The sequence below is a fragment of the Mus musculus genome, chromosome 12, assembly GCF_000001635.26.
Source record: "Mus musculus strain C57BL/6J chromosome 12, GRCm38.p6 C57BL/6J".
In the NCBI taxonomy this organism is placed as follows: Eukaryota; Metazoa; Chordata; class Mammalia; order Rodentia; family Muridae; genus Mus; species Mus musculus.
In genome coordinates this window covers 102,388,206-102,410,076 of record NC_000078.6, presented here as the reverse complement: position 1 = coordinate 102,410,076, position 21,871 = coordinate 102,388,206, and the positions used below count along the sequence as shown (strand labels likewise).

The 21,871-nt window shown below is 47.4% G+C and overlaps 2 protein-coding genes across 7 annotated transcripts in view; one reads left to right on the top strand and one right to left on the bottom strand.

Moving 5' to 3' along the window:
• Lgmn (legumain) overlaps positions 1 to 15,995 on the top strand; it is a 45,647-nt gene extending 29,652 nt beyond the window's left edge. For both annotated transcript variants that reach the window (NM_011175.4, NM_001378875.1), the window contains exons 4-14: positions 4,200 to 4,281; positions 5,732 to 5,817; positions 6,575 to 6,650; positions 7,345 to 7,407; positions 8,126 to 8,192; positions 9,821 to 9,939; positions 10,083 to 10,172; positions 11,694 to 11,894; positions 14,263 to 14,433; positions 15,168 to 15,235; positions 15,465 to 15,995. In NM_011175.4, coding sequence (NP_035305.1) covers positions 4,200 to 4,281; positions 5,732 to 5,817; positions 6,575 to 6,650; positions 7,345 to 7,407; positions 8,126 to 8,192; positions 9,821 to 9,939; positions 10,083 to 10,172; positions 11,694 to 11,894; positions 14,263 to 14,433; positions 15,168 to 15,235; positions 15,465 to 15,507 — 1,066 coding nt within the window. In that variant the 3' untranslated portion in view covers positions 15,508 to 15,995. The remainder of the gene's footprint in view (positions 1 to 4,199; positions 4,282 to 5,731; positions 5,818 to 6,574; positions 6,651 to 7,344; positions 7,408 to 8,125; positions 8,193 to 9,820; positions 9,940 to 10,082; positions 10,173 to 11,693; positions 11,895 to 14,262; positions 14,434 to 15,167; positions 15,236 to 15,464) is intronic.
• Positions 15,996 to 19,222: 3,227 nt separating this feature from the next.
• Rin3 (Ras and Rab interactor 3) overlaps positions 19,223 to 21,871 on the bottom strand; it is a 108,015-nt gene continuing 105,366 nt past the window's right edge. For all 5 annotated transcript variants that reach the window (XR_003950041.1, XM_030246670.1, NM_177620.4 and 2 more), the window contains one exon: positions 19,223 to 20,253. Coding sequence is in view for 4 of the 5 variants with exons in the window: in XM_030246670.1 (XP_030102530.1) it covers positions 19,933 to 20,253 (321 nt within the window). In the remaining variant the exon portion in view is untranslated. The remainder of the gene's footprint in view (positions 20,254 to 21,871) is intronic.

Here is a 21,871-nt window from a genome sequence, read left to right as displayed (position 1 = left end):
AGATATCTACAGAACATTTTACCCTAAAACAAAAGGATATACCTTCTTCTCAGCACCTCATGGTACCTTCTCCAAAATTGACCACATAATAGGTCACAAATCAGGCCTCAACAGATTCAAAAATATTGAAATTGTCCCATGTATCCTATCAGATCACCATGCACTAAGGCTGATCTTCAATAACAAAATAAATAACAGAAAGCCAACATTCACATGGAAACTGAACAACACTCTTCTCAATGATACCTTGGTCAAGGAAGGAATAAAGAAAGAAATTAAAGACTTTTTAGAGTTTAATGAAAATGAAGCCACAACGTACCCAAACCTTTGGGACACAATGAAAGCATTTCTAAGAGGGAAACTCATAGCTATGAGTGCCTTCAAGAAAAAACGGGAGAGAGCACATACTAGCAGCTTGACAACACATCTAAAAGCTCTAGAAAAAAAGGAAGCAAATTCACCCAAGAGGAGTAGACGGCAGGAAATAATCAAACTCAGGGGTGAAATCAACCAAGTGGAAACAAGAAGAACTATTCAAAGAATTAACCAAACGAGGAGTTGGTTCTTTGAGAAAATCAACAAGATAGATAAACCCTTAGCTAGACTCACTAAAGGGCACAGGGACAAAATCCTAATTAACAAAATCAGAAATGAAAAGGGAGACATAACAACAGATCCTGAAGAAATCCAAAACACCATCAGATCCTTCTACAAAAGGCTATACTCAACAAAACTGGAAAACCTGGACGAAATGGACAAATTTCTGGACAGATACCAGGTACCAAAGTTGAATCAGGATCAAGTTGACCTTCTAAACAGTCCCATATCCCCTAAAGAAATAGAAGCAGTTATTAATAGTCTACCAGCCAAAAAAAGCCCAGGACCAGACGGGTTTAGTGCAGAGTTCTATCAGACCTTCAAAGAAGATCTAACTCCAGTTCTGCACAAACTTTTTCACAAGATAGAAGTAGAAGGTATTCTACCCAACTCATTTTATGAAGCCACTATTACTCTGATACCTAAACCACAGAAAGATCCAACAAAGATAGAGAACTTCAGACCAATTTCTCTTATGAACATCGATGCAAAAATTCTTAATAAAATTCTCGCTAACCGAATCCAAGAACACATTAAAGCAATCATCCATCCTGACCAAGTAGGTTTTATTCCAGAGATGCAGGGATGGTTTAATATACGAAAATCCATCAATGTAATCCATTATATAAACAAACTCAAAGACAAAAACCACATGATCATCTCGTTAGATGCAGAAAAAGCATTTGACAAGATCCAACACCCATTCATGATAAAAGTTCTGGAAAGATCAGGAATTCAAGGCCAATACCTAAACATGATAAAAGCAATCTACAGCAAACCAGTAGCCAACATCAAAGTAAATGGAGAGAAGCTGGAAGCAATCCCACTAAAATCAGGGACTAGACAAGGCTGCCCACTTTCTCCCTACCTTTTCAACATAGTACTTGAAGTATTAGCCAGAGCAATTCGACAACAAAAGGAGATCAAGGGGATACAAATTGGAAAAGAGGAAGTCAAAATATCACTTTTTGCAGATGATATGATAGTATATATAAGTGACCCTAAAAATTCCAACAGAGAACTCCTAAACCTGATAAACAGCTTCGGTGAAGTAGCTGGATATAAAATTAACTCAAACAAGTCAATGGCCTTTCTCTACACAAAGAATAAACAGGCTGAGAAAGAAATTAGGGAAACAACACCCTTCTCAATAGCCACAAATAATATAAAATATCTCGGCGTGACTCTAACGAAGGAAGTGAAAGATCTGTATGATAAAAACTTCAAGTCCCTGAAGAAAGAAATTAAAGAAGATCTCAGAAGATGGAAAGATCTCCCATGCTCATGGATTGGCAGGACCAACATTGTAAAAATGGCTATCTTGCCAAAAGCAATCTACAGATTCAATGCAATCCCCATTAAAATTCCAACTCAATTCTTCAACGAATTAGAAGGAGCAATTTGCAAATTCATCTGGAATAACAAAAAACCGAGGATAGCAAAAACTCTTCTCAAGGATAAAAGAACCTCTGGTGGAATCACCATGCCTGACCTAAAGCTTTACTACAGAGCAATTGTGATAAAAACTGCATGGTACTGGTATAGAGACAGACAAGTGGACCAATGGAATAGAATTGAAGACCCAGAAATGAACCCACACACCTATGGTCACTTGATCTTCGACAAGGGAGCCAAAACCATCCAGTGGAAGAAAGACAGCATTTTCAACAATTGGTGCTGGCACAACTGGTTGTTATCATGTAGAAGAATGCGAATCGATCCATACTTATCTCCTTGTACTAAGGTCAAATCTAAGTGGATCAAGGAACTTCACATAAAACCAGAGACACTGAAACTTATAGAGGAGAAAGTGGGGAAAAGCCTTGAAGATATGGGCACAGGGGAAAAATTCCTGAACAGAACAGCAATGGCTTGTGCTGTAAGATCGAGAATTGACAAATGGGACCTAATGAAACTCCAAAGTTTCTGCAAGGCAAAAGACACTGTCTATAAGACAAAAAGACCACCAACAGACTGGGAAAGGATCTTTACCTATCCTAAATCAGATAGGGGACTAATATCCAACATATATAAAGAACTCAAGAAGGTGGACCTCAGAAAATCAAATAACCCCCTTAAAAAATGGGGCTCAGAACTGAACAAAGAATTCTCACCTGAGGAATACCGAATGGCAGAGAAGCACCTGAAAAAATGTTCAACATCCTTAATCATCAGGGAAATGCAAATCAAAACAACCCTGAGATTCCACCTCACACCAGTGAGAATGGCTAAGATCAAAAATTCAGGTGACAGCAGATGCTGGCGAGGATGTGGAGAAAGAGGAACACTCCTCCATTGTTGGTGGGATTGCAGGCTTGTACAACCACTCTGGAAATCAGTCTGGCGGTTCCTCAGAAAATTGGACATAGTACTACCGGAGGACCCAGCAATACCTCTCCTGGGCATATATCCAGAAGAAGCCCCAACTGGTAAGAAGGACACATGCTCCACTATGTTCATAGCAGCCTTATTTATAATAGCCAGAAACTGGAAAGAACCCAGATGCCCCTCAACAGAGGAATGGATACAGAAAATGTGGTACATCTACACAATGGAGTACTACTCAGCTATTAAAAAGAATGAATTTATGAAATTCCTAGCCAAATGGATGGACCTGGAGAGCATCATCCTGAGTGAGGTAACACAATCACAAAGGAACTCACACAATATGTACTCACTGATAAGTGGATACTAGCCCAAAACCTAGGATACCCACGATATAAGATACAATTTCCTAGACACATGAAACTCAAGAAAAATGAAGACTGAAGTGTGGACACTATGCCCCTCCTTAGAAGTGGGAACAAAACACCCATGGAAGGAGTTACAGAAACAAAGTATGGAGCTGAGATGAAAGGATGGACCATGTAGAGACGGCCATATCCAGGGATCCACCCCATAATCAGCTTCCAAATGCTGACACCATTGCATACACTAGCAAGATTTTACTGAAAGGACCCAGATGTAGCTGTCTCTTGTGAGACTATGCCGGGGCCTAGCAAACACAGAAGTGGATGCTCACAGTCAGCTAATGGATGGATCACAGGGCTCCCAATGGAGGAGCTAGAGAAAGTACCCAAGGAGCTAAAGGGATCTTCAACCCTATAGGTGGAACAACATTATGAACTAACCAGTACCCCTGAGCTCTTGACTCTAGCTGCATATGTATCAAAAGATGGCCTAGTCGGCCATCACTGGAAAGAGAGGCCCATTGGACACGCAGACTTTGTGTGCCCCAGTACAGGGGAACGCCAGGGCCAAAGGGGGGGAGTGGGTGGGTAGGGGAGTGGGGGTGGGTGGGTAAGGGGGACTTTTGGTATAGCATTGGAAATGTAAATGAGCTAAATACCTAATAAAAAATGGAAAAAAAAAAAAAAAAAAAGAAAAAAAAAAAGAACTCCATTCCTCCCAGCTCCCACCGGGAACGCGCTTGGGTTCGGTTCCCGAGATCCGCAGCTGCCCAGACCACGTGCATTGGTGCCTGACTAAGCGACAGGAAGACAGGCAGTGGCTTCAAGAACAGACTTGCTATTTGTTCGCGTAATGGCGAGTTTTGGAGGGAGACACATTTTTGTGTTGTAACTTTGTCCTTTAACTTTCAGAAACCCTACCCCAGGTGTTGTGATCAACCGACCTAACGGCACAGATGTATACAAGGGAGTCCTGAAGGACTACACCGGAGAGGTGAGGACATTCTCACCTGAAGCCAGCAACTTTCATTGATATATCCCCACCCCTTATTTATGCTTGAGAAATGAGTGGGGAGAGATTGTCTTGGGGATACTGTGCTGGGGCTGGAGCCAGGGCTTTGTGTCATTGTCTAGTCAAGTGTTCTACCACAGAGCCATATCCCCAACCTTAGGTTTTCATTTTGATTTTTCAGATATAGAATCTTTTTCTTTCCTTTTCTTTTCTTTTCTTTTCTTTTCTTTTCTTTTCTTTTCTTTTCTTTTCTTTTCTTTTCTTTTCTTTTCTTTCTTTCTTTTTTTTTTTCTGGTACAAACTAGCCTTGAACTCCTGGACTCATGCAATCTTGCCTCTTCCCCGGCAAGGGGACCATAGGTTCGTACTACTGTTTCTAATTCCATTAGAGCTTCGGAAGGCAACAGAGAAAAGGAAAAACCAGGGACCGTGTTCAAAGGGTTAGTCTGCTGATGTGTGGACTCTAGTCTTCGTATGTATCGAGCATGGTAGTATATTTTATTTCCTTCAGTGACAACCTGTGCTTTTTCATGAAAATCAGTTTTCTCAGCCCCACACCTAGCACAGAGTACATCAGGGTTTTCCTGAAGATACGTTTTGAAAAATTAATTAATATTCTAATACATTCCTTCCCGAAGTGGTTAATTTCCTCCCAGTTTATTGATACTGTGCATTTATGTTTTTTTTTTTTTTTTTTTTTTTTTTTTTCCCGAGACAGGGTTTCTCTGTGTAGCCCTGGCTGTTCTGGAACTCACTTTGTAGACCAGGCTGGCCTTGAACTCAGAAATCTGCCTGCCTCTGCCTCCCAAGTGCTGGGATTAAAGGCGTGCGCCACCACCGCTCGGCCACAGGAGTCTCATAATCAGATCTCCTACATATCAGATACTTACATTACACTTTATAACAGTAGCAACACTACAACTATGTTATGATTGGGGTCATCACAACATGAGGAACTTTATTTTTGTGTCATAGCATTAGAAATGGTTGAGAACCACTGGTCTATAAGGACATGTGATAGAATTGGGGGTGATTCCCCCCCCTTCCTTTTTTTTTTTTTTTTTTTTTTGCATTGCTTTTGATAACCAAGTGTCCTTGGAACTCAGGCTCTGAGGTAGCAGGCTGGAGGCAAATTGGGGCACCAACCCTCTGCCCTATCCCAGAGGGAGTTCTCTCTTCCTGTGCTGGTAGACTCTTTGTAGGGGGACTGTCCTTTATTCCATAGTGGTGAAGAAGAAGGAATGGAAAGCTTGCTGAGTTGCCACCCACCCCAAACAAGGGGGGACTTTGACAGTTCATAGGCTCTGGGTCCCCAAGGAAGATGGGCTTGTCCTTGGGTGGGAATGTTTGCTCTTGAGGTCAAAGCTGGGAGCCCCGAGCATGTCACATTAACAACTAACTGTCTCTGGCTTTGACTCCCCATTTCTCATAGGATGTGACTCCAGAGAATTTCCTCGCCGTGCTGAGAGGTGACGCAGAAGCTGTGAAGGGCAAAGGGTCTGGAAAAGTCTTGAAGAGGTACCCTCTGTTTCATAGGTCTATTATATTCTTAGAGCTGTAGCCTAACGCAGAGAATTTAAGCAGGCATTGCTGTTCGCACCTGTTTCCTTGGAGACGTTAGAGCGGGCAGCATTGTCCTGACCCAGGACAGCTCTCATGGGGCTGGTGCTGTGGTTTGACTGTTTCTGTGCCTCGTACGCCTGTGAGCCAGGGTCCCTTGTGAGTTTTATGTTCCCTCATGACTTTCTGGACATCCCACTAAGCTACAACCCTGGCCAGCCTACCCTTTCCTCACTGCCTGTCTGCCTCTCCCTCGTACAACCCCCAAGATCTATTTTTTTTCATACAGGGTGTCACTAAATTGTCCAGGCTGCTCTTGAACTTGTAGTCTGACTCTGCCTTTGGAGTTAGCTGGAATTATAGTCATATGTTATCACATCTGACCTCACTAAACTCAGTGTTTCCTTACGTAACGCTTTTATGAGACGTTAGAGCTCCACGTTCGTGTGTGTTTCCGTTTCTGTGTTTTTGAGACAGGGTCTCTCTCACTATAGTCCTGGTTGGCTCGGAACTTCCTATATAGATCAGGCTGGTCTCACTCAAAGAGATCCACCTGCCTTTGTCTCTCAAATACCGGGATTAAAGGCGTGAGCTGCCTCGCCCTGCTCAGATTTCTTAACTTTTTGATGAAGGCATTTCTTCAGAGATGTGGACAGGGGAACAGGAGTGGGAAGCTGTGGCTCCCTGGCTCACCCGCTCTGTGCTCTCTTGACAGTGGCCCCCGAGATCATGTCTTCATTTACTTCACCGACCACGGAGCCACCGGGATCCTGGTGTTTCCTAATGATGATGTGAGTTCTAGCTTACCATCTCAATTGTATGTCTGGGTCGTCGCCATTGCTGTTTGATCCTGGAGGCTGAGTGTAGCAGGGCCTTGTGTGTGTGTTAGCCAAGTGCTATATACACTGAGCTATGCCCCCAGCCATGTTTCCTAACATTAAAAATTGATTTTTACATTTTATTTTGTACACGTGTGTACATTCACACACGTGCTACGTCACACATGTGGAAGTCGGAGGACAATTTTCAGGAGTTGGCTTTCCTTTTCCATCCTGCAGTCCCTAGGGATTGAACTCAGGTCCTTAGGTTTTGGCAGCAAGTGCTCTTACCTGCTGAGCCATCTCATTGCCCCCTTTGTGACCTTTTAAAGATAACAAGGATAGTTTTATTTATCTTAAAAATTTAAAGTAAAATAGAAAACATGGCCTGCGTGGACAGGGTAGCAGCTGTTTCTCTCCATGCCACAATGTTAGCCAGAGTGTACAGGGTGCACAGACAGTACACCAAAGTCTCTGGATGCCCAGGACAAAGCTGTGCATGGAGAAGTGTCTTCTCTTGTCTTTCAGTATGGGATGGAGTGGCCAAGATGACATCTAGATTTTACTGCCCGCCATGGTTACTTTTACTGACTGGGAAAGGGACTTTATGAGGTGTTAGTAGTTTCTCTTAGATGCCAGTCTGAATGTTCACATTCCTACCTTTCAGCTTCATGTCAAGGACCTGAATAAGACTATTCGCTACATGTATGAACACAAAATGTACCAGAAGGTAACATCATCAGTTCCTGAGCCCCTGGGGGGAGGGAGGAGCCTGGGTTGCAGAGCAAAGACCACACCCGCATAGCTGGCCCTTCGACAGGTTGCTGGGCTTTCTGGATAGGCTTCCCCCTGGTCAGCATTGACCAGTGGTGTCCCAGGATTCACTGTACCTCTTAGAGAACTTGTCACTACACAGTGTGGGCCTCACCCCAAGCTTGGACCCAGCAGGTGTTGGGAGAGGCTGTGAATTAACTGCTACGGGTACGGGGAGCACACGTGAGGTCCGCTGTCCCACAGTCTGCCCAGGTTTGGGATAATTGGGGAAGAACATCCACTACCTTATTCTGTTCGCTTTGGCACTCTCCTCTCTGTACCCTCGGTAGCAACTGTATAGGACAGATGGGGTGTATGTGATGGTAGTGCAGAGAGATGGCTGCCTCGTGGCATGGCTCTCTGGAGCTGCTCATCCTCAGACAGCAGAACCAGTCTCTTCAGTGTTGTACGGCTTCCTGTGCGTTCTGCTAACTCAGATCATTTTCTTCCATAAGTGAAGAAACAGGATTACTTTTTGTCAAATGGCTTTCCACAGCCCTTGGCCATAGCCTCTGTATAGCAACAGTGACTCCCCAGATCCAAGGTGCAGGATAGTGGGCAGGGATGGAAAGAGTGACAGCCCCCAGTGGCTGGTGCTGAGGGCTGGGAGCTCACCTGTCTCGGATGCCTTGCAGATGGTGTTCTACATTGAAGCTTGTGAGTCTGGCTCCATGATGAACCACCTGCCCGACGACATCAACGGTAGGTATCAAACAGGCTGAGGTTGGTTGTCATTGGATATTGCCCGTTTAATACCAAGCGTTCCACCTGTGCAGGGCCACTCAGGGCTGCTTGCTATCTAGGTGGAGGTCATGCCCCCTGTGGTCGGGTCTGGTTTCTACTCCACAAGCATTCATAAGGAATAAAGACCCTGTGGGGGCCCGGAGACTTGGCTTTAGTGGAGCCAAGCCGCTCTTGTAGAAGACCTGGGTTTGGTTCCCAACTGCTACATAGAGGCACATAACCACCTGTAACTCCAGTTTCAGGGCAAGCAACTGATGTCCTCTTCTGGCCTCCTGGGTTCAGTACACAAACAGGCAAACACACACACACACAAAAACAAAAACAAAAAACCCCCGGCAATAACACCCCCTCAAAAACAAACAAACAAACAAACAACAACAACAACAACAACAACAACAAAATAACCAACCCAACAGTGTATCAAGGAGAGTCTAGATACAAGCTGCAATGGCTGCCCAAACTGAACCAGGTCTGTTCCTTTGTTATGTGTTGGTACCCACTCTCTCCGATCTCAGGCAGGTAGGTGGTTCTTGAACCTGGGGATAATGATAGTGCCTGCACAGAAGTTCCATCTTAAATGCAGATACTGTAGAGGCCCTGCCCTGCTGGTTTTCATGAGACAGAATCTCGGGCATTCCAGGCTGATCTCAAATTTGCTATGTAACTGAGGATGAGTTTGAACTCTGATTTCCCTCCTCCTCCCAAGTGCAGGCATGCACTGCCACGCTTGAGTTTAACTGTTTTGCAGGGCCACACAGCTGCTCATCAATCAGTCCGTTGCTCTCCTGGCCCCAGTCTCCAGTGTTTTCTAAATAAGTGTTACACCTCCCTCGAAACCAAACTGGGCCCGTATTCTTCACGTTTCCCATTTGCCCGTGATCGTCTGTGTTCTAAGGACACTAGCACACGAGTGTGATCGTCTGTGTTCTAAGGACACTGGCACACGAGTGTGATCGTCTGTGTTCTAAGGACACTAGCACACGAGTGTTTGCTCATAGCTGCAATAAGAGCCTTTTATGTGTCAGTTTCCTTCCACGTCTGAGAGGAGCTACTGTTCTTTCTTTCCTTTTTTTTTTCGAATTTTTAATTTATTTTATGTATATGAGTACATCATAGTTTATTCAGACAGACCAGAAGAGGGCATCGGATCCTATAATAGATGGTTGTGAGCCACCATGTGGTTGCTGGGAACTGAACTCAGGACCTCTCGAAGAGCAGTCAGTGCTCAGACATCTCTCTAGCCCAGAGTTTTTTTTTTTCTCTCTCTCTCTCTCCCTCCCTCCCTTCCTTCCTTCCTTTCTCTCCCTCCCTCCCTCCCTCCCTCCCTCCCTCCCTCCCTCCCTCCCCCTCCCTCCCTCCCTTTCTCTCTCTCTCTTTCTCTCTCTCCCTTCCTTCCTCCTCCTGGTCACCCACTCCCACAATCCATTCCCGAGTTTTTGTTCTTAATGGACAGGACCATACTCTCCCTGTGCTGAGTACAGTAGCAGCTTTGATGTCACCAGGGGGAAAAGGAGGGACCCCAGTTTCAAGAGTAGTCCAAGGCCAGGAGCAAAACATGACTCAAAGATACCTTTCATCCACTGTAGTTTATGCAACTACTGCGGCCAACCCCAAGGAGTCATCTTATGCCTGCTACTACGACGAGGAGAGGGGCACTTACCTGGGTGACTGGTACAGCGTCAACTGGATGGAAGACTCCGATGTGGTAAGGCCCTTGCCAGGGCCAGCCAGCCTGCTACAGTATAGCCCTCAGGCTCTGGTCTTCCCAAGGAAGACCTTGGCTGGGGTTAGCCAGCCTGCTATAGTGTAGCCTTCAGGCTCTGACTTATGTGGGCTTTTTTCTTGCAGGAGGACCTGACCAAAGAGACCCTTCACAAGCAGTACCACCTGGTCAAGTCCCACACCAACACCAGCCATGTCATGCAATATGGGAACAAAGTGAGTGGGGCCTCGCTCTCTTGCTCCCCAGTCCTGGAGGCCCAGGCAGACTCATGCCAAGCTTTGTCTCTTGATGAAGAGAAACGGGATCCCGGTGGGGAATGGTCTCAGACTGGCTCTGCCTCATATAGATAGCCACTCTGTCCCAGGGTCTCAGGCTTAGGAGCCAGACCAACTAGGTTTGCACTTCCAGACCTAGAGCTCTCAACCTGTGTCCGACCTCATTTGTCAGAACCCACACATGCAGGGTAGCCAGGAACCCCAGAGAAGGTGGTGTGTGGGAGGCACTGAACAAGAGCTGGTCACAGGGCCAGAGGCTACAGAGACCGAAAGCATACGTTCTGTTTTAAAGGCTGTCCACTGAACGCTGCACCATGCCTTCTCTAAAGATCTGTCCCAGGCCAAACTGCAGGTCATTAGTTTTCCTCATTGGCTAGAAGCTGTACCAACGTACAACTTTGTAAGCTTGAGCTTTTGGTGGGAAGGCTCTAGGATATGCAGTTTAGCTGAAAAACCTTGAAAGGGAACTCCCAGTTTGCCATTTCTCAGGCCTGAAAGAGCTTGCCCGCTGAGATCTATTCTTGGCTGCAAGCTCAGGCATTCTAGGAGAAAACTGAGATCAGAAAGCCCAGCTCTCTTTAACACATCCTGCAGATCATGGCCCGAGTGGGTCTGAGCCCTTCAGCCTGTCAGCAGTGTGATAGCCACCGCATATGAGAAGTGTACGTAGGTTGGGTGTAGGAGAGAACAGGGCATCGTGAAAACCAGACGGATGACTTAGGAAATGTCCGCTCCACTGTGTGGCTCTGTCTTCGGCTTCCTATTCTTAGTACAGGTGCTGGTCTATTTCTAGTCTGTCTGCCTGTCTCTGTCTCTCTGTTTGTCTCTGTGTGCATGAGTGATGGTTCTTTTGGAACTTGCTGTTTTTATATTTGTGTTTTGATTTTAACTTCAGAGTTTTGCACCGATGTTGCTTAACTCATTTTCTCCCCGCGGTTGGGTCTGCCTTGACTTGTGCAAGCAGAACCCAGCCTGGCACTTGTACACATTTTGTTAGAGCCTGGGGCCCAGTGTCAGCCCAGCCTGTGGCCCCAGCTCTGCCAAGTCTCACGGGACCCAGATTTCAGCAGCACCCTGGACAGATGCTTGAAACCTTGCTGCTGGTCCTTGGGGCCAGACAGGGGAGCAGGGGTGTGCACATCCAGGGTTGTGGAAGTTAAAACAAATTGCACAACTGTGGATCTGCAGTGGGTTTTGCTTGTGAAGGAGCTCTTTGCTGCAAAGCACTCTGGGTATTTCTGAAGTTCTTCAGTGGTGGATTTCAGCCACACATGTGCGACATCTTGCCTCCTGCCTCAGTCGATCACGTGCCTTTGGGTGACTGGAGCCCTTCAGAGTGTTTGAAGTTAGGAGGGAACCATGACTCTCTCTCGGAGAGGCTGAGCCAGAGTATGCTTGGCACACATAGTTTCTCAGCAAACGTGTTGAATTTGTATTCTCTCTCCCCTCCTCCTTCTTCAGTCTATCTCTACCATGAAAGTGATGCAGTTTCAGGGAATGAAGCACAGAGCCAGTTCCCCCATCTCCCTGCCTCCGGTCACACACCTTGACCTCACCCCCAGCCCTGACGTGCCCCTGACCATCTTGAAGAGGAAGCTGCTGAGAACCAACGACGTGAAGGAATCCCAGAATCTCATTGGGCAGATCCAGCAATTTCTGGATGTAAGTAGTGGCTTACTAAAAGGACTCTCCAGGCCATTCTAGATTAAAGGTGTGTATGTGTGTATGTGTGTCCGTCCTGGTATAAACACAACCGGCAACCTGAACTCGGGGTACTTCCTCTCCAGATCCAGAAAGGAGCATGGCCTCTGTGCTCTTGGAAAGCAGAGCAAAGAGCAGAGTAGTAGCTGTCTTCACTCTTCATCCTAACTTTGACCTCTTTAACTTTGACCTCTTTTACGTTGACCTATTTAACTTTGGCCTCCTTAATTTTGACCTCTTTAGCAGTAGGAAGGAAAGGCTCAGAGGCCTGGCTTCCTGGAATCCTGTTGAGAAGCCCTGGCTTATGGGTGGTCCCTTTGAGGCATCCTGTCTTACTGCTTCTTGACTTATTAGTCACTACTCCATTTTTTTGTTTTTTCCTTCAGTGTACAAAAATCATTCCCTTGTCTCAGGCAGGTTGCGGTGGTGCACGCCTTTAATCCCAGGAATTGGGAGGCAAAGGCAGGTAGATCTCTTGAGTTTGAGGCCAACCTGGTTGACAGAGTTCCATGACAACCAGAGCTACACAGAGAGGACACCCCCCCCCCCCCGGTCTCACATCCTGTTGACTCAGTGGTCCCAGCCTGTAGCCCTTCCTGAAGTTGACGTCTCTGTGCCTCATAGCTGCTGAGGTCTGCAGTTGGTGGACTTGGCAGGGGGGTCCTCCTGGTCGTAGCTGTGTACTCTCTCATCTGTGCCTGTGTGTTCCAACAAAGCCAGTCTGTGGTCACGCTTGTCCCCCGTCAACACGGGACACTGTGGGATATGTGAAGTTTAAAAGTGAAACAAACAAACAAACACCTTTTGATCTATTTTACTTTTCCAAGTAGAAACCCATGTATCTCAGGCTGGCCATCTCCAGCTTGCTACTTAGCCGAGGGTGGCCTTGAACTTCTGATCCTCTTCCTCCGCTTCTGAGCGCTGGCGTTTTATGCTCCCTGAGTACATGGTTCTTAGGATTAGGAATTGAACCCAGGGTTTCACACATGCTAGGCAAGCTCTCTACCATCTGTGCTGCATGTGCAGCACCCATGAATGTGTTTTAAATGCCAATCTTTTCTCATTCATTCATTCATTCATTCATTTTGAAACTTGTCACCCCAGAATGTTGACAACCTGAGTAGCCAGGCTGTTTTTAACTGGTGTCAAACACAGTGACAATAACTGTCCTCTTTCTTTCTAACCTCTGGCCTCTTGAGTCCCGCTGTTTATTGTTCCCTGGGAGGTTTTGTCTGTGATGGGTTATTGTTATAGTGTCTTAAGAGATAAAATGATTCAGACACTGTGTCCAATGCCTCCAAGTCCCAGCCCTCGGGAGGTGGGGGCAGCGAGATCAGGAGTTCCTTAGCTGCTATATTGAATTAGAGGTCAACCTGGGTTACATGAGGCCGTGTCTCAGAACAAGTAACAGCTCCGTGAAAAGAGCCTTTTGTCTTTGTCCTCTGGGTAGACATGGAAACCGAACCAGAGTTTCCTTGTATTGGCCTCTGAGCCATTGTGTATATTGTAGAATTTCTCTGGTTTTGGCAGTAAATCTGAAAACTATCTCTAAGCCTACACACTTACTGATTCAACAGTTTCCTGCTTTACACCTTTATGTAAAATAAACTAAGAAAAAGAATCAAGATAAAAACAACATTGAACTCATGCAGCACAGTAGCATTGCTTCACGTCCACCGACGGCTGCGCCCAGTGTGACAGGGAACAGCTGGTGTTTACTCTGTGGCCCTGGGGTTTTTGCTGAAGCATGGGAAGCCATTACGGGGTCCGCAGGGCTCTAGGGACCCCCGTGTTTGGGACCACACGTGGCTCCATCACACAGTTTCTGGCGAGTGTGAACAGTTCATCCATGCAGAAGATGAACACTGGGTTGGTCAGAGACTTCGTGGATGTTTGGGTTCAGCAGTGCCTTCTTTATGTTGCTATTTCATCATCTGGGAGGAACACGTAGTGGGGGGGGGGTGTGTGTGGCCTGTGTTCTCTGTGTACTCACCCTGGTTTCCTGAGCATGCAGAGGTGCCCAGGAGCAGGCAGGGACTGATGAGGATAGCAGTGTGCTGAGGCAGGTCTCAGTCAGGCACAGGCGAACCTCCAGGTGACACGGGTCAGTTCTGCTGTGATCTAGAAGGTCTGGCCTTTCCAGTGTCACAGAAACCAAACACATACCTAGCATCTCTCTTGAATGCATCTGTTAAATTGGTTTAATTCTCGGTGGGTTGAGGGCAGTGTCAGGATAGTTCTCTGAATATGCTGCTTACTATAGAGCCCGGGGAGAGTACTTTAAGCTAGACTCGTTTTGAAATGCTGCCTGTCTTTTTTTTTTCCCTAGGCCAGGCACGTCATTGAGAAGTCTGTGCACAAGATCGTTTCCCTGCTGGCGGGATTTGGGGAAACTGCTGAGAGACATCTGTCAGAGAGGACCATGCTCACAGCACATGACTGCTACCAGGAGGCTGTAACCCACTTCCGCACACACTGCTTTAACTGGCACTCTGTCACGGTGAGCCCAGCTAGGGTCCTCAGGTCTCCTGCATCTGAGATGTTAGTGCTAAACTCAGGTGCACTGGCTTGTATGGAAAGATTCTCTCTGGACCGTAGTCATGTGTCTTGTCTACCAGAGTCATAGGTGACAACTCCCATTACTGTTGCCTTTGAAGGGTGCTTGCTTCTCATGATGATGTGACCCCCACAACCCTCGCATCATCCTCACATCTCCAGACATTGGCTTCTTTCTTCCTCCTGATGTCTTCTGTCTATTCCCCAAGATTTATCATTGTTGGAGCACACGCTAGTCTATGGAGAAGGAAGAACTATGTTTCGGCCAGTTGTAGAGTCAGTCAGCTAGTCGGTCCCTAAAACGCCCTGTGGTCACAATGGGATGCTTGACTCCTCCTGGAGCAAGGTGGGCAGACTGTGGCCCGTAGACCAAACCCTGGCAGAGCCTGGCTTTGAACCTTTGTCGTCCAGTTTGGCATTTGTGCGTCATGCTTCCCTCCTCAGCTGGGTTCCCAGAATCAGCTGAAGCTGGACAGAGTTTCAGCAGCCCCAGCAGCCCTGAGGTTTGTGTGCGAATGTTTGTCTCTCCCCGGGAGAGCGTGTGAATGCCTACAGATTGCCGAAAGAAGATGGCAGACCTGTGACCCAAACGGACCTCCAACTCCTGGCTGAAATGGCTTTGTCTCTGTGACTACTGCATGGTGAGGTGCTCACGTGTGGGTCTCTGTTTTCTTGCAGTACGAGCATGCCTTGCGGTACTTGTATGTGCTGGCCAATCTCTGTGAGGCACCATATCCGATTGACAGGTAAAGCAGCGCTTGGCTGGCACTGGGAAGATGGGCATCATTCCAGATGTACTGGGGAGGGCACCACTGGCCTGAGGAGACTGTAGTTCCTGAGGCCACTCATTGGTGGAATGGGAGGGCGGGTTCCCAGTGGTGATGGCTAGGGACTTTGTCCCGCATGACTCCCCCCATGTCTTGTTTTCTGCAGGGTTGACTTAACTCATCTGATTCATCTTCCTGTTTCTTGCAGGATAGAGATGGCCATGGACAAAGTGTGTCTTAGTCACTACTGAACAGCTCGCTTCCCAATGAGTGAGCACAGTCCACTGGAATATGAACCAACCAGAGACTGAAAGGGCGGAGCCAGAGGCAGCACCCGCGCCCCTGGCCCCCAGGAATACTGCCCGCCCACCCCAGGGCTTGCTTTTTGAAGATACCTGCTTACTAAGAAGCCAGTTTGGGTGGGTAAAGCTCTCTGGAAGAAGGAACTTTGCTTCTTAGGAGTTTTTTTGTTTGTTTGTTTTGGTTTGTTTTGTTGTCCATTAGCTTTCAAGAGCAAATTCCCCGCGGCTTCTCTAGCCAGGGAAGGAATCGTCTGAGAAATTCAAAGCTGAAACCTCTTGCCGTCTTCACAGTGATTTCACTGAAGAAGAGGGTGGAAAGCAAGCCCCTATGGGAGAATTATTTTTAGAATTATATAATTTTTGATTGCTTTTATATTTTATTCTGTAATAATGGATGTCTTAAAACAAATAAGTGAAGTGAGACATTTGTTTCTGGACTCTGGCTTTGTGGTTTGTGTTTTACCCTCATGGTGGGCTGACCCTTCCCTGCTCCACGCTCTGTGAGCTTGCAGCCCCCCTCAACCCCCCCCCCGCCCACCCCTGTTCCTTTTGCCCTACAATGCCTGACTGTTTAGCTCTTCACCCCGATCAGTTTCAGGGGCCTTTCTTCCTTAAGTTTCACTCCGCCTCTTCATCTTCCTACCTGTTCTGATTGGAATAGGAAATATCCCCTACAGGCTTGTATGCTGAGTGTTTGGTCCTAGCTGGCAGCACTGGTTTGGGAAGTTCTGGAAACTCTAGGATGTGGGGCCTCGCTAGAGGAAGCAGGTCCCTGGGGTTGTACTTTGGAGGCTATGCTTGCTCCCTAGACTCCATCCATTGCTCCATTTCTTGCCACTGAGAGGGGTGGAACTTTTCCCTGCCGTACAGGACACTCAATTCTGCCCAAGCAACTATGCACTGAACCCTCAGGCTATGAAGCAGATTAGTAAGTCCTCCCCTACTAAGTCTTTTCACCATGCTGAGATAGCCTGACTAACCCAGAAACGCCATTAGAAGCAGCTGTTCTCGGCCCTCTGTGGCCATGCATCTCATAGTCAGATGCAAGGCAAGGAGGGGCCACGCCCCTCTGTGTCTCTGGCACAGTACATCCAAGGTGTAGTTGTTAGAGATGTGAAATCAGGGCTCTGTATCCATGCAGGGCAATACTGTAAACAGCAGTAAAAAGGAATGGAGTACCTGTATAGGGCATAGCATTATTAAGCCAATTGAAGCCAAGTGCTAAAACCATGTAGTAGATAGCTTTATGTGACATGTGCTGAACAGGCAAATCCACACACTTATCGGTGCTAGCGACTAAGGAAATAAATGGGAGTGAGAGCGGCTGGGTGTAAGCCTGCTCCCTCAGCCCCCTCTTACAGGATCTTGCTATGTTGCAAGGCAGGCCTGGAACTCAGGAATCCTCCTGCCTCAGCGTCCCAGATAGCCAGACACGGGTGTGCCCCTTCATGCCTGGTTCAGTTTGCTCCCAGGGATGCTGGAGAGTCAGGAAGCTGAGGATTGTGACTGCTCAGTATTTCAGGCACAGGGAGACCCAGACCAAATGGGTTTGAGTGGTGTGGGTCGGGAGCAGGTTTGCTTTGGGAGATGTGTTTGAAAAACATAGATGATCCGTATAACCTAGAAATACTTTTAAAAATTAAAGATAAGCCCTGGAGATGAGTCTGTTTTACCATGACTATGTTATATACAGACCTATAATGAAAAGGTAAAGTTTACACACACACACACACACACACACACACACTCACAAACCTGGAACCATCAACAATAAAGAGACATGTAAACAAAGTAAGAATGTTGCATCCTAGCTGCAGAAACAGCTCTTTTGCTATCAGTCTCCAGGTGGTTTCATGCCCAGGGAGGAGTGATTTCTTACACATTTCACCCCTTTCACCAATTTTAACACATAGAACCTAGGCTCACTCCACTGAGCCTAGGTTAAGAGCGCTGGATGTTCTAGAGGACCCAGGGTCGATTTCCAAGCAGCTACATGGTGGCTCACAACTGTGTTTAACTCCAGTTCCAGGGAACCAATGCTCTTGTCTGGCCTCCACAGGCACCATACACATATGTGGTGGACAGACATACATCTAGGCAAAACAGTCACATAAGAAACCATTAAAAAACAAAACAAAACAAAAAAAACCCAAACCCCTAAGCGTATGCTATAGACTATTAGTGATAAGGCCAACAGCTAGCTGTTACTAGTTATGTATTTCGAGGGTGTCACATGTTATATGCTGTGGAGGTGGGGTGATGGCTCATGGTTAAGAGCTCAAACTGCACTTGCAGAGGACCTGGAGTTGGGTTCCTCACACCTGGAATGGCTCACAACCCTGTAGCTTCAGCTCCAGAGGCTTCTGAGGCCCTCTTCTGGTCTCCATAGGTACTACACGCACCTGTTCATACCCCTGACACACATGAACATAATTAAAAGTAAAATAAGCCACCGAATTCCATGCAGATTTTCAGCTGCCCAGGAGGTTAGATTATATGTTTTAACCAGGACAATTAAGCAGCATGTGAGTTAAGTCTCACGTTGTAAAAGACAGGCATGAATGGTATGTATGAAACTGAGGCAGGAGGATTGCTGAGTCTAGGAGTTCAGAGGTAGCTGGGGCAGCATTGCAAGGCCATGTCTTAAAGCTGTGAAGAGAGAGAGTCATATAGCTAGATGGGCATTGAGAAAGCAAAGATGAAAGGCAGCATTAGGGCTGATGATAAAGCTTGCTTGGGCATGCAGCCCTGGGCTCCATCACCATACAAACTGGCCGTGATGGTGCACACCTGTAATCCCAGCAGCCCTGGGCTCCATCACCATACAAACTGGCCGTGATGGTGCACACCTGTAATCCCAGCAGCCCTAGAAGGTTCTAGATCAGCGGTTTTCAATGAGGTGGTGAGTGACCCTTTTCCGGGGGCTGCCTAAGACTATTGCAAAACAGCTTATGAACACTGTGATTCATGACAGTAGCAAAATGACTGTTCTGAAGTAGCAATGAAAATTATTTTATGGTGGTGGTGGGGGTGGTGGTGGTGGTGGGGAGTCACCAGAGCATGAGTTAAAGGTCGTGGCATTAGGAAGGTTTAGAATCACTGCTCTGTATCCTCAAGGCTATCCTGGGTTACATAATGAGCTTGAGGGCTTACTTGTGGGAACCTGTCTCAAAAAAAAAAAAAAAAAAAAAAAAAAAAAAAAAAAAGAGGGCATTAATGGGCTGGAGAGATGGTTCAGTGGTTAAGAGCACGGACTGCTTTTCCAGGTCATGAGTTCAAATCCAAGCAACCATATTGTGGCTCACAACCATCTATAATGAGATCTGATGCCTTCTTCTGGGATATCTGAAGATAACTACAGTGTACAAATATATAATAAATAAATAATTTTTTAAAAAGTGCATTAATTAAACCTGATTGGCCTGACCAGCTGTCTTGTACATGACTCACACCGGGAGTCAAGGAAGACTTCCTGGAGGTGGGCTTTGAAGGATGCATATGAGAGCTAACCAGGCGAAGGTCAAGAGGATTGGAATTCCCAAGAGCAAACGGTAGGAGAGGTGGTTCTAGAAGTCGTCTAGAGCCTGGGATGCTGGGAACCAAGGGTGGTGGAGAATCAACAGGTCCTGGACTGGTGAGCAGAACTCTGGCTCCTTCAGGGAAGTTAGCTTTTGCAAAAGGGTTTTTATTAACCCCCCCCCCCCATAGTGCATCTCATCAACACTGATGACCTGTGGTGTTTCCATCACAGAACAGGCCTTTAATGACCCTCCCACTCCCAATTTTATGGCATTGGTTGAACTTGTCCATGTGTCCCTGGAGCTGGCTTGGTTGCTTCCAGTGGAGCTCAGGAGCCCCGTTGTACTAGGCACTCTGGTAGCTGAAGGCAAATTCTGAGGCAGGGATGCGGTGCAGGGCTGTCTCTTCAAAACAATACTCTTAGATCTTGGGTTGTGGTGGAACATCTCAGCTCCATCCCCGAGGGTCAGGGAGCAGCTGGGGCCAGGAACCCCTTCATTAGCCAGTCCTGGGGAAAGTGAGCTCTTCTCAGGAAAGACTAAAGATGGGGGCTAGGAGGTGAGACAGGACCAGGAGAATTGCCTGAGGAACCTGGTGTGAGCAGGGTTGGGCTTGTTTGCTGCAGCTGGCAAGAGCCTCTTCCACCTGAGCCTTGGTTTCCCTTACATCCAACTAAGAACTTGGTGCCTCAGGCAATGACTCTACCTGATTGGCTTAGGCATGCTCAGTGGGCGTTACACCAGTGTGACTGACACAGGCACCTAGATGGCAGGGATGTGTGGTTAAGGAGAGCGGCCAATGAGAGCCCAGTCCCAATCCCTCTAGCCTCCTCTCAGGAGATCCTGCCACCACAGCTTATAGGAAGTTGGGTTCCCGCACTACTATACAGGGCTGGCTTGAAGCATCCTTGCCGCTGTCCTGGGGCCGGTACACGAAGTGGAAGTCTCGTTTGGGCTCGCTCCGAAGCAGATAACCCTTGATGCGATGCGGCAGAGCCTCGTCGGCCAGCTGGAAGCAGCGCCCGTCCACCAGCACGAAGAGCCGGTAGTCTTGGGGCTGTGACACCTCAAACTTCTCAGCGCACTGTGCACACAGTGCCTGGGCTGCTGTGTCTGCCCGTGACGCCAGTGTCCGTGACTGCTGCTCGGGCTTCAGGTAGGACACACAGATGAAGTCCTGCAGGCAAGATGGAGGAGGTGTGAGGTTACCAATAGCATTCTGGGTCACTTTCATCCCAACATTGGGAGCTAGGGCCAGCGGACAGGAGCATGGTGACATTGGACCTTAAGCTATTGTGAAGCTGAGAGTTAGGGCAACGGTGTCCTTTTCTTACTCTGCCACTGAGGCTGGTGGGTAACTCTTCCTTCTCTGGGTCTCACCTCCCCACTGGACTTATTTAGGGTGATTGAGTCAGGTTTCAAATACTGATTTAATTCTTGTGTGTATGCATGGTGTATGCATGTGCCCCAAATGCCCATGTGGAGGTCCCAGGACAACTCTGTGGAGTTGCTTCCTTCCTTCTACCTTTACAAAGATTCCAGGGATTGAACTCACATTGTTAAATTTGCCTGTCAAGCACCATTACTAGCCACGTCATCAATTCCCAGCTGATTCAATCATTTTTGAGCCATGGCAATGACAAGAGTCCCATCCCCTGCCCTTAGCCAGTCTGCAGGCTCTTCACTATTCTCCCTTGCCATCATGGGTCAATCATGCATTCATTCGGTATCTCCCCACACCTCGGGTGCCATTGCTGGAAGGCAGGATAAAGCTGCGGGTATAGATTATCATCCTAGCGCCTCACAGCTCAGACAAGTGGAGCCGATTGGCCTCTTAGAGCAGGGGTTGTCTCTGGTTTAGAGGCAGGATATGAAGAGGATCAAGGGAAGCTGGGGGTGAGGAGCTGAGGAAGGGGTGAGTTTAGGATGTGAGGTGATGCCTATGGCAGTGGGGAAGTATATGCAGTACGGGTCCACAGACTCCCTGCCCTTTCCTAGCTTTGAGTGTGGTTCTGTTTGTTGTGTGACCCTGACCACTGTTGCTTCAGCTGTAGACTGAGGACGAGAGCCATGGATGGAGTGGCAATATCTGTGGCTGGCTCACGGCCACAACCAGGAAGGCGCTAATGGCTATGTTAAAGGGTGGTATGCACTTACAGAGTGCCAGGGTCCGGGCCTCACCGTAGGCTTCTGTTTCTTCCCAGAAGGGAAAAGTGGGACAGGGGTGCTGTTGGGTGTGTATGTGTGGTGGGTTGGCACTCCCTCACGCCAATGCATACCAGCTTGGGCCAGTCTATGGTGTGCATGTCCTAGTTCCCAGTTCAGCGATGCAAGCACAGATTTACCTTGTTGGGGGGGGGGGGCGGAGTATTTACACCAGGGAAAGTGGCAGAAGCTGAGGCATAGCTTTCTTTTCCTTTCCCACTGGTTCTAAGGTGCTGTTGAATCCAGGAAGGAATAGAGATGCTAGGTTGGCAGCTATGAGCATGGGCAGGGATGCAGGACTCAGTTGGCTGATATGGATGGGAAGTGGAGTTCCTGAGGGGGCTGGAGACTGCAGGACAAGTTTAGTAACCATCGCTTCCAAATGAGGATGGCTAGAATCAACTCTTAGTTCAAAGCTGGGTCAAGAATTTAGACCTTCTGCCTCCCAGAGGCTGGACTCCATTTTCTACACAGAGTCTACATAACTCTGAAGAGCTCTGGAGGGCTGTCTGGCCTCTTGGCCCAACTCCTTCTATTTTCTGCCTATCACCGTCCTGTTCTGTCCCAGACCCTGGGTTTCAGGCCTCTGA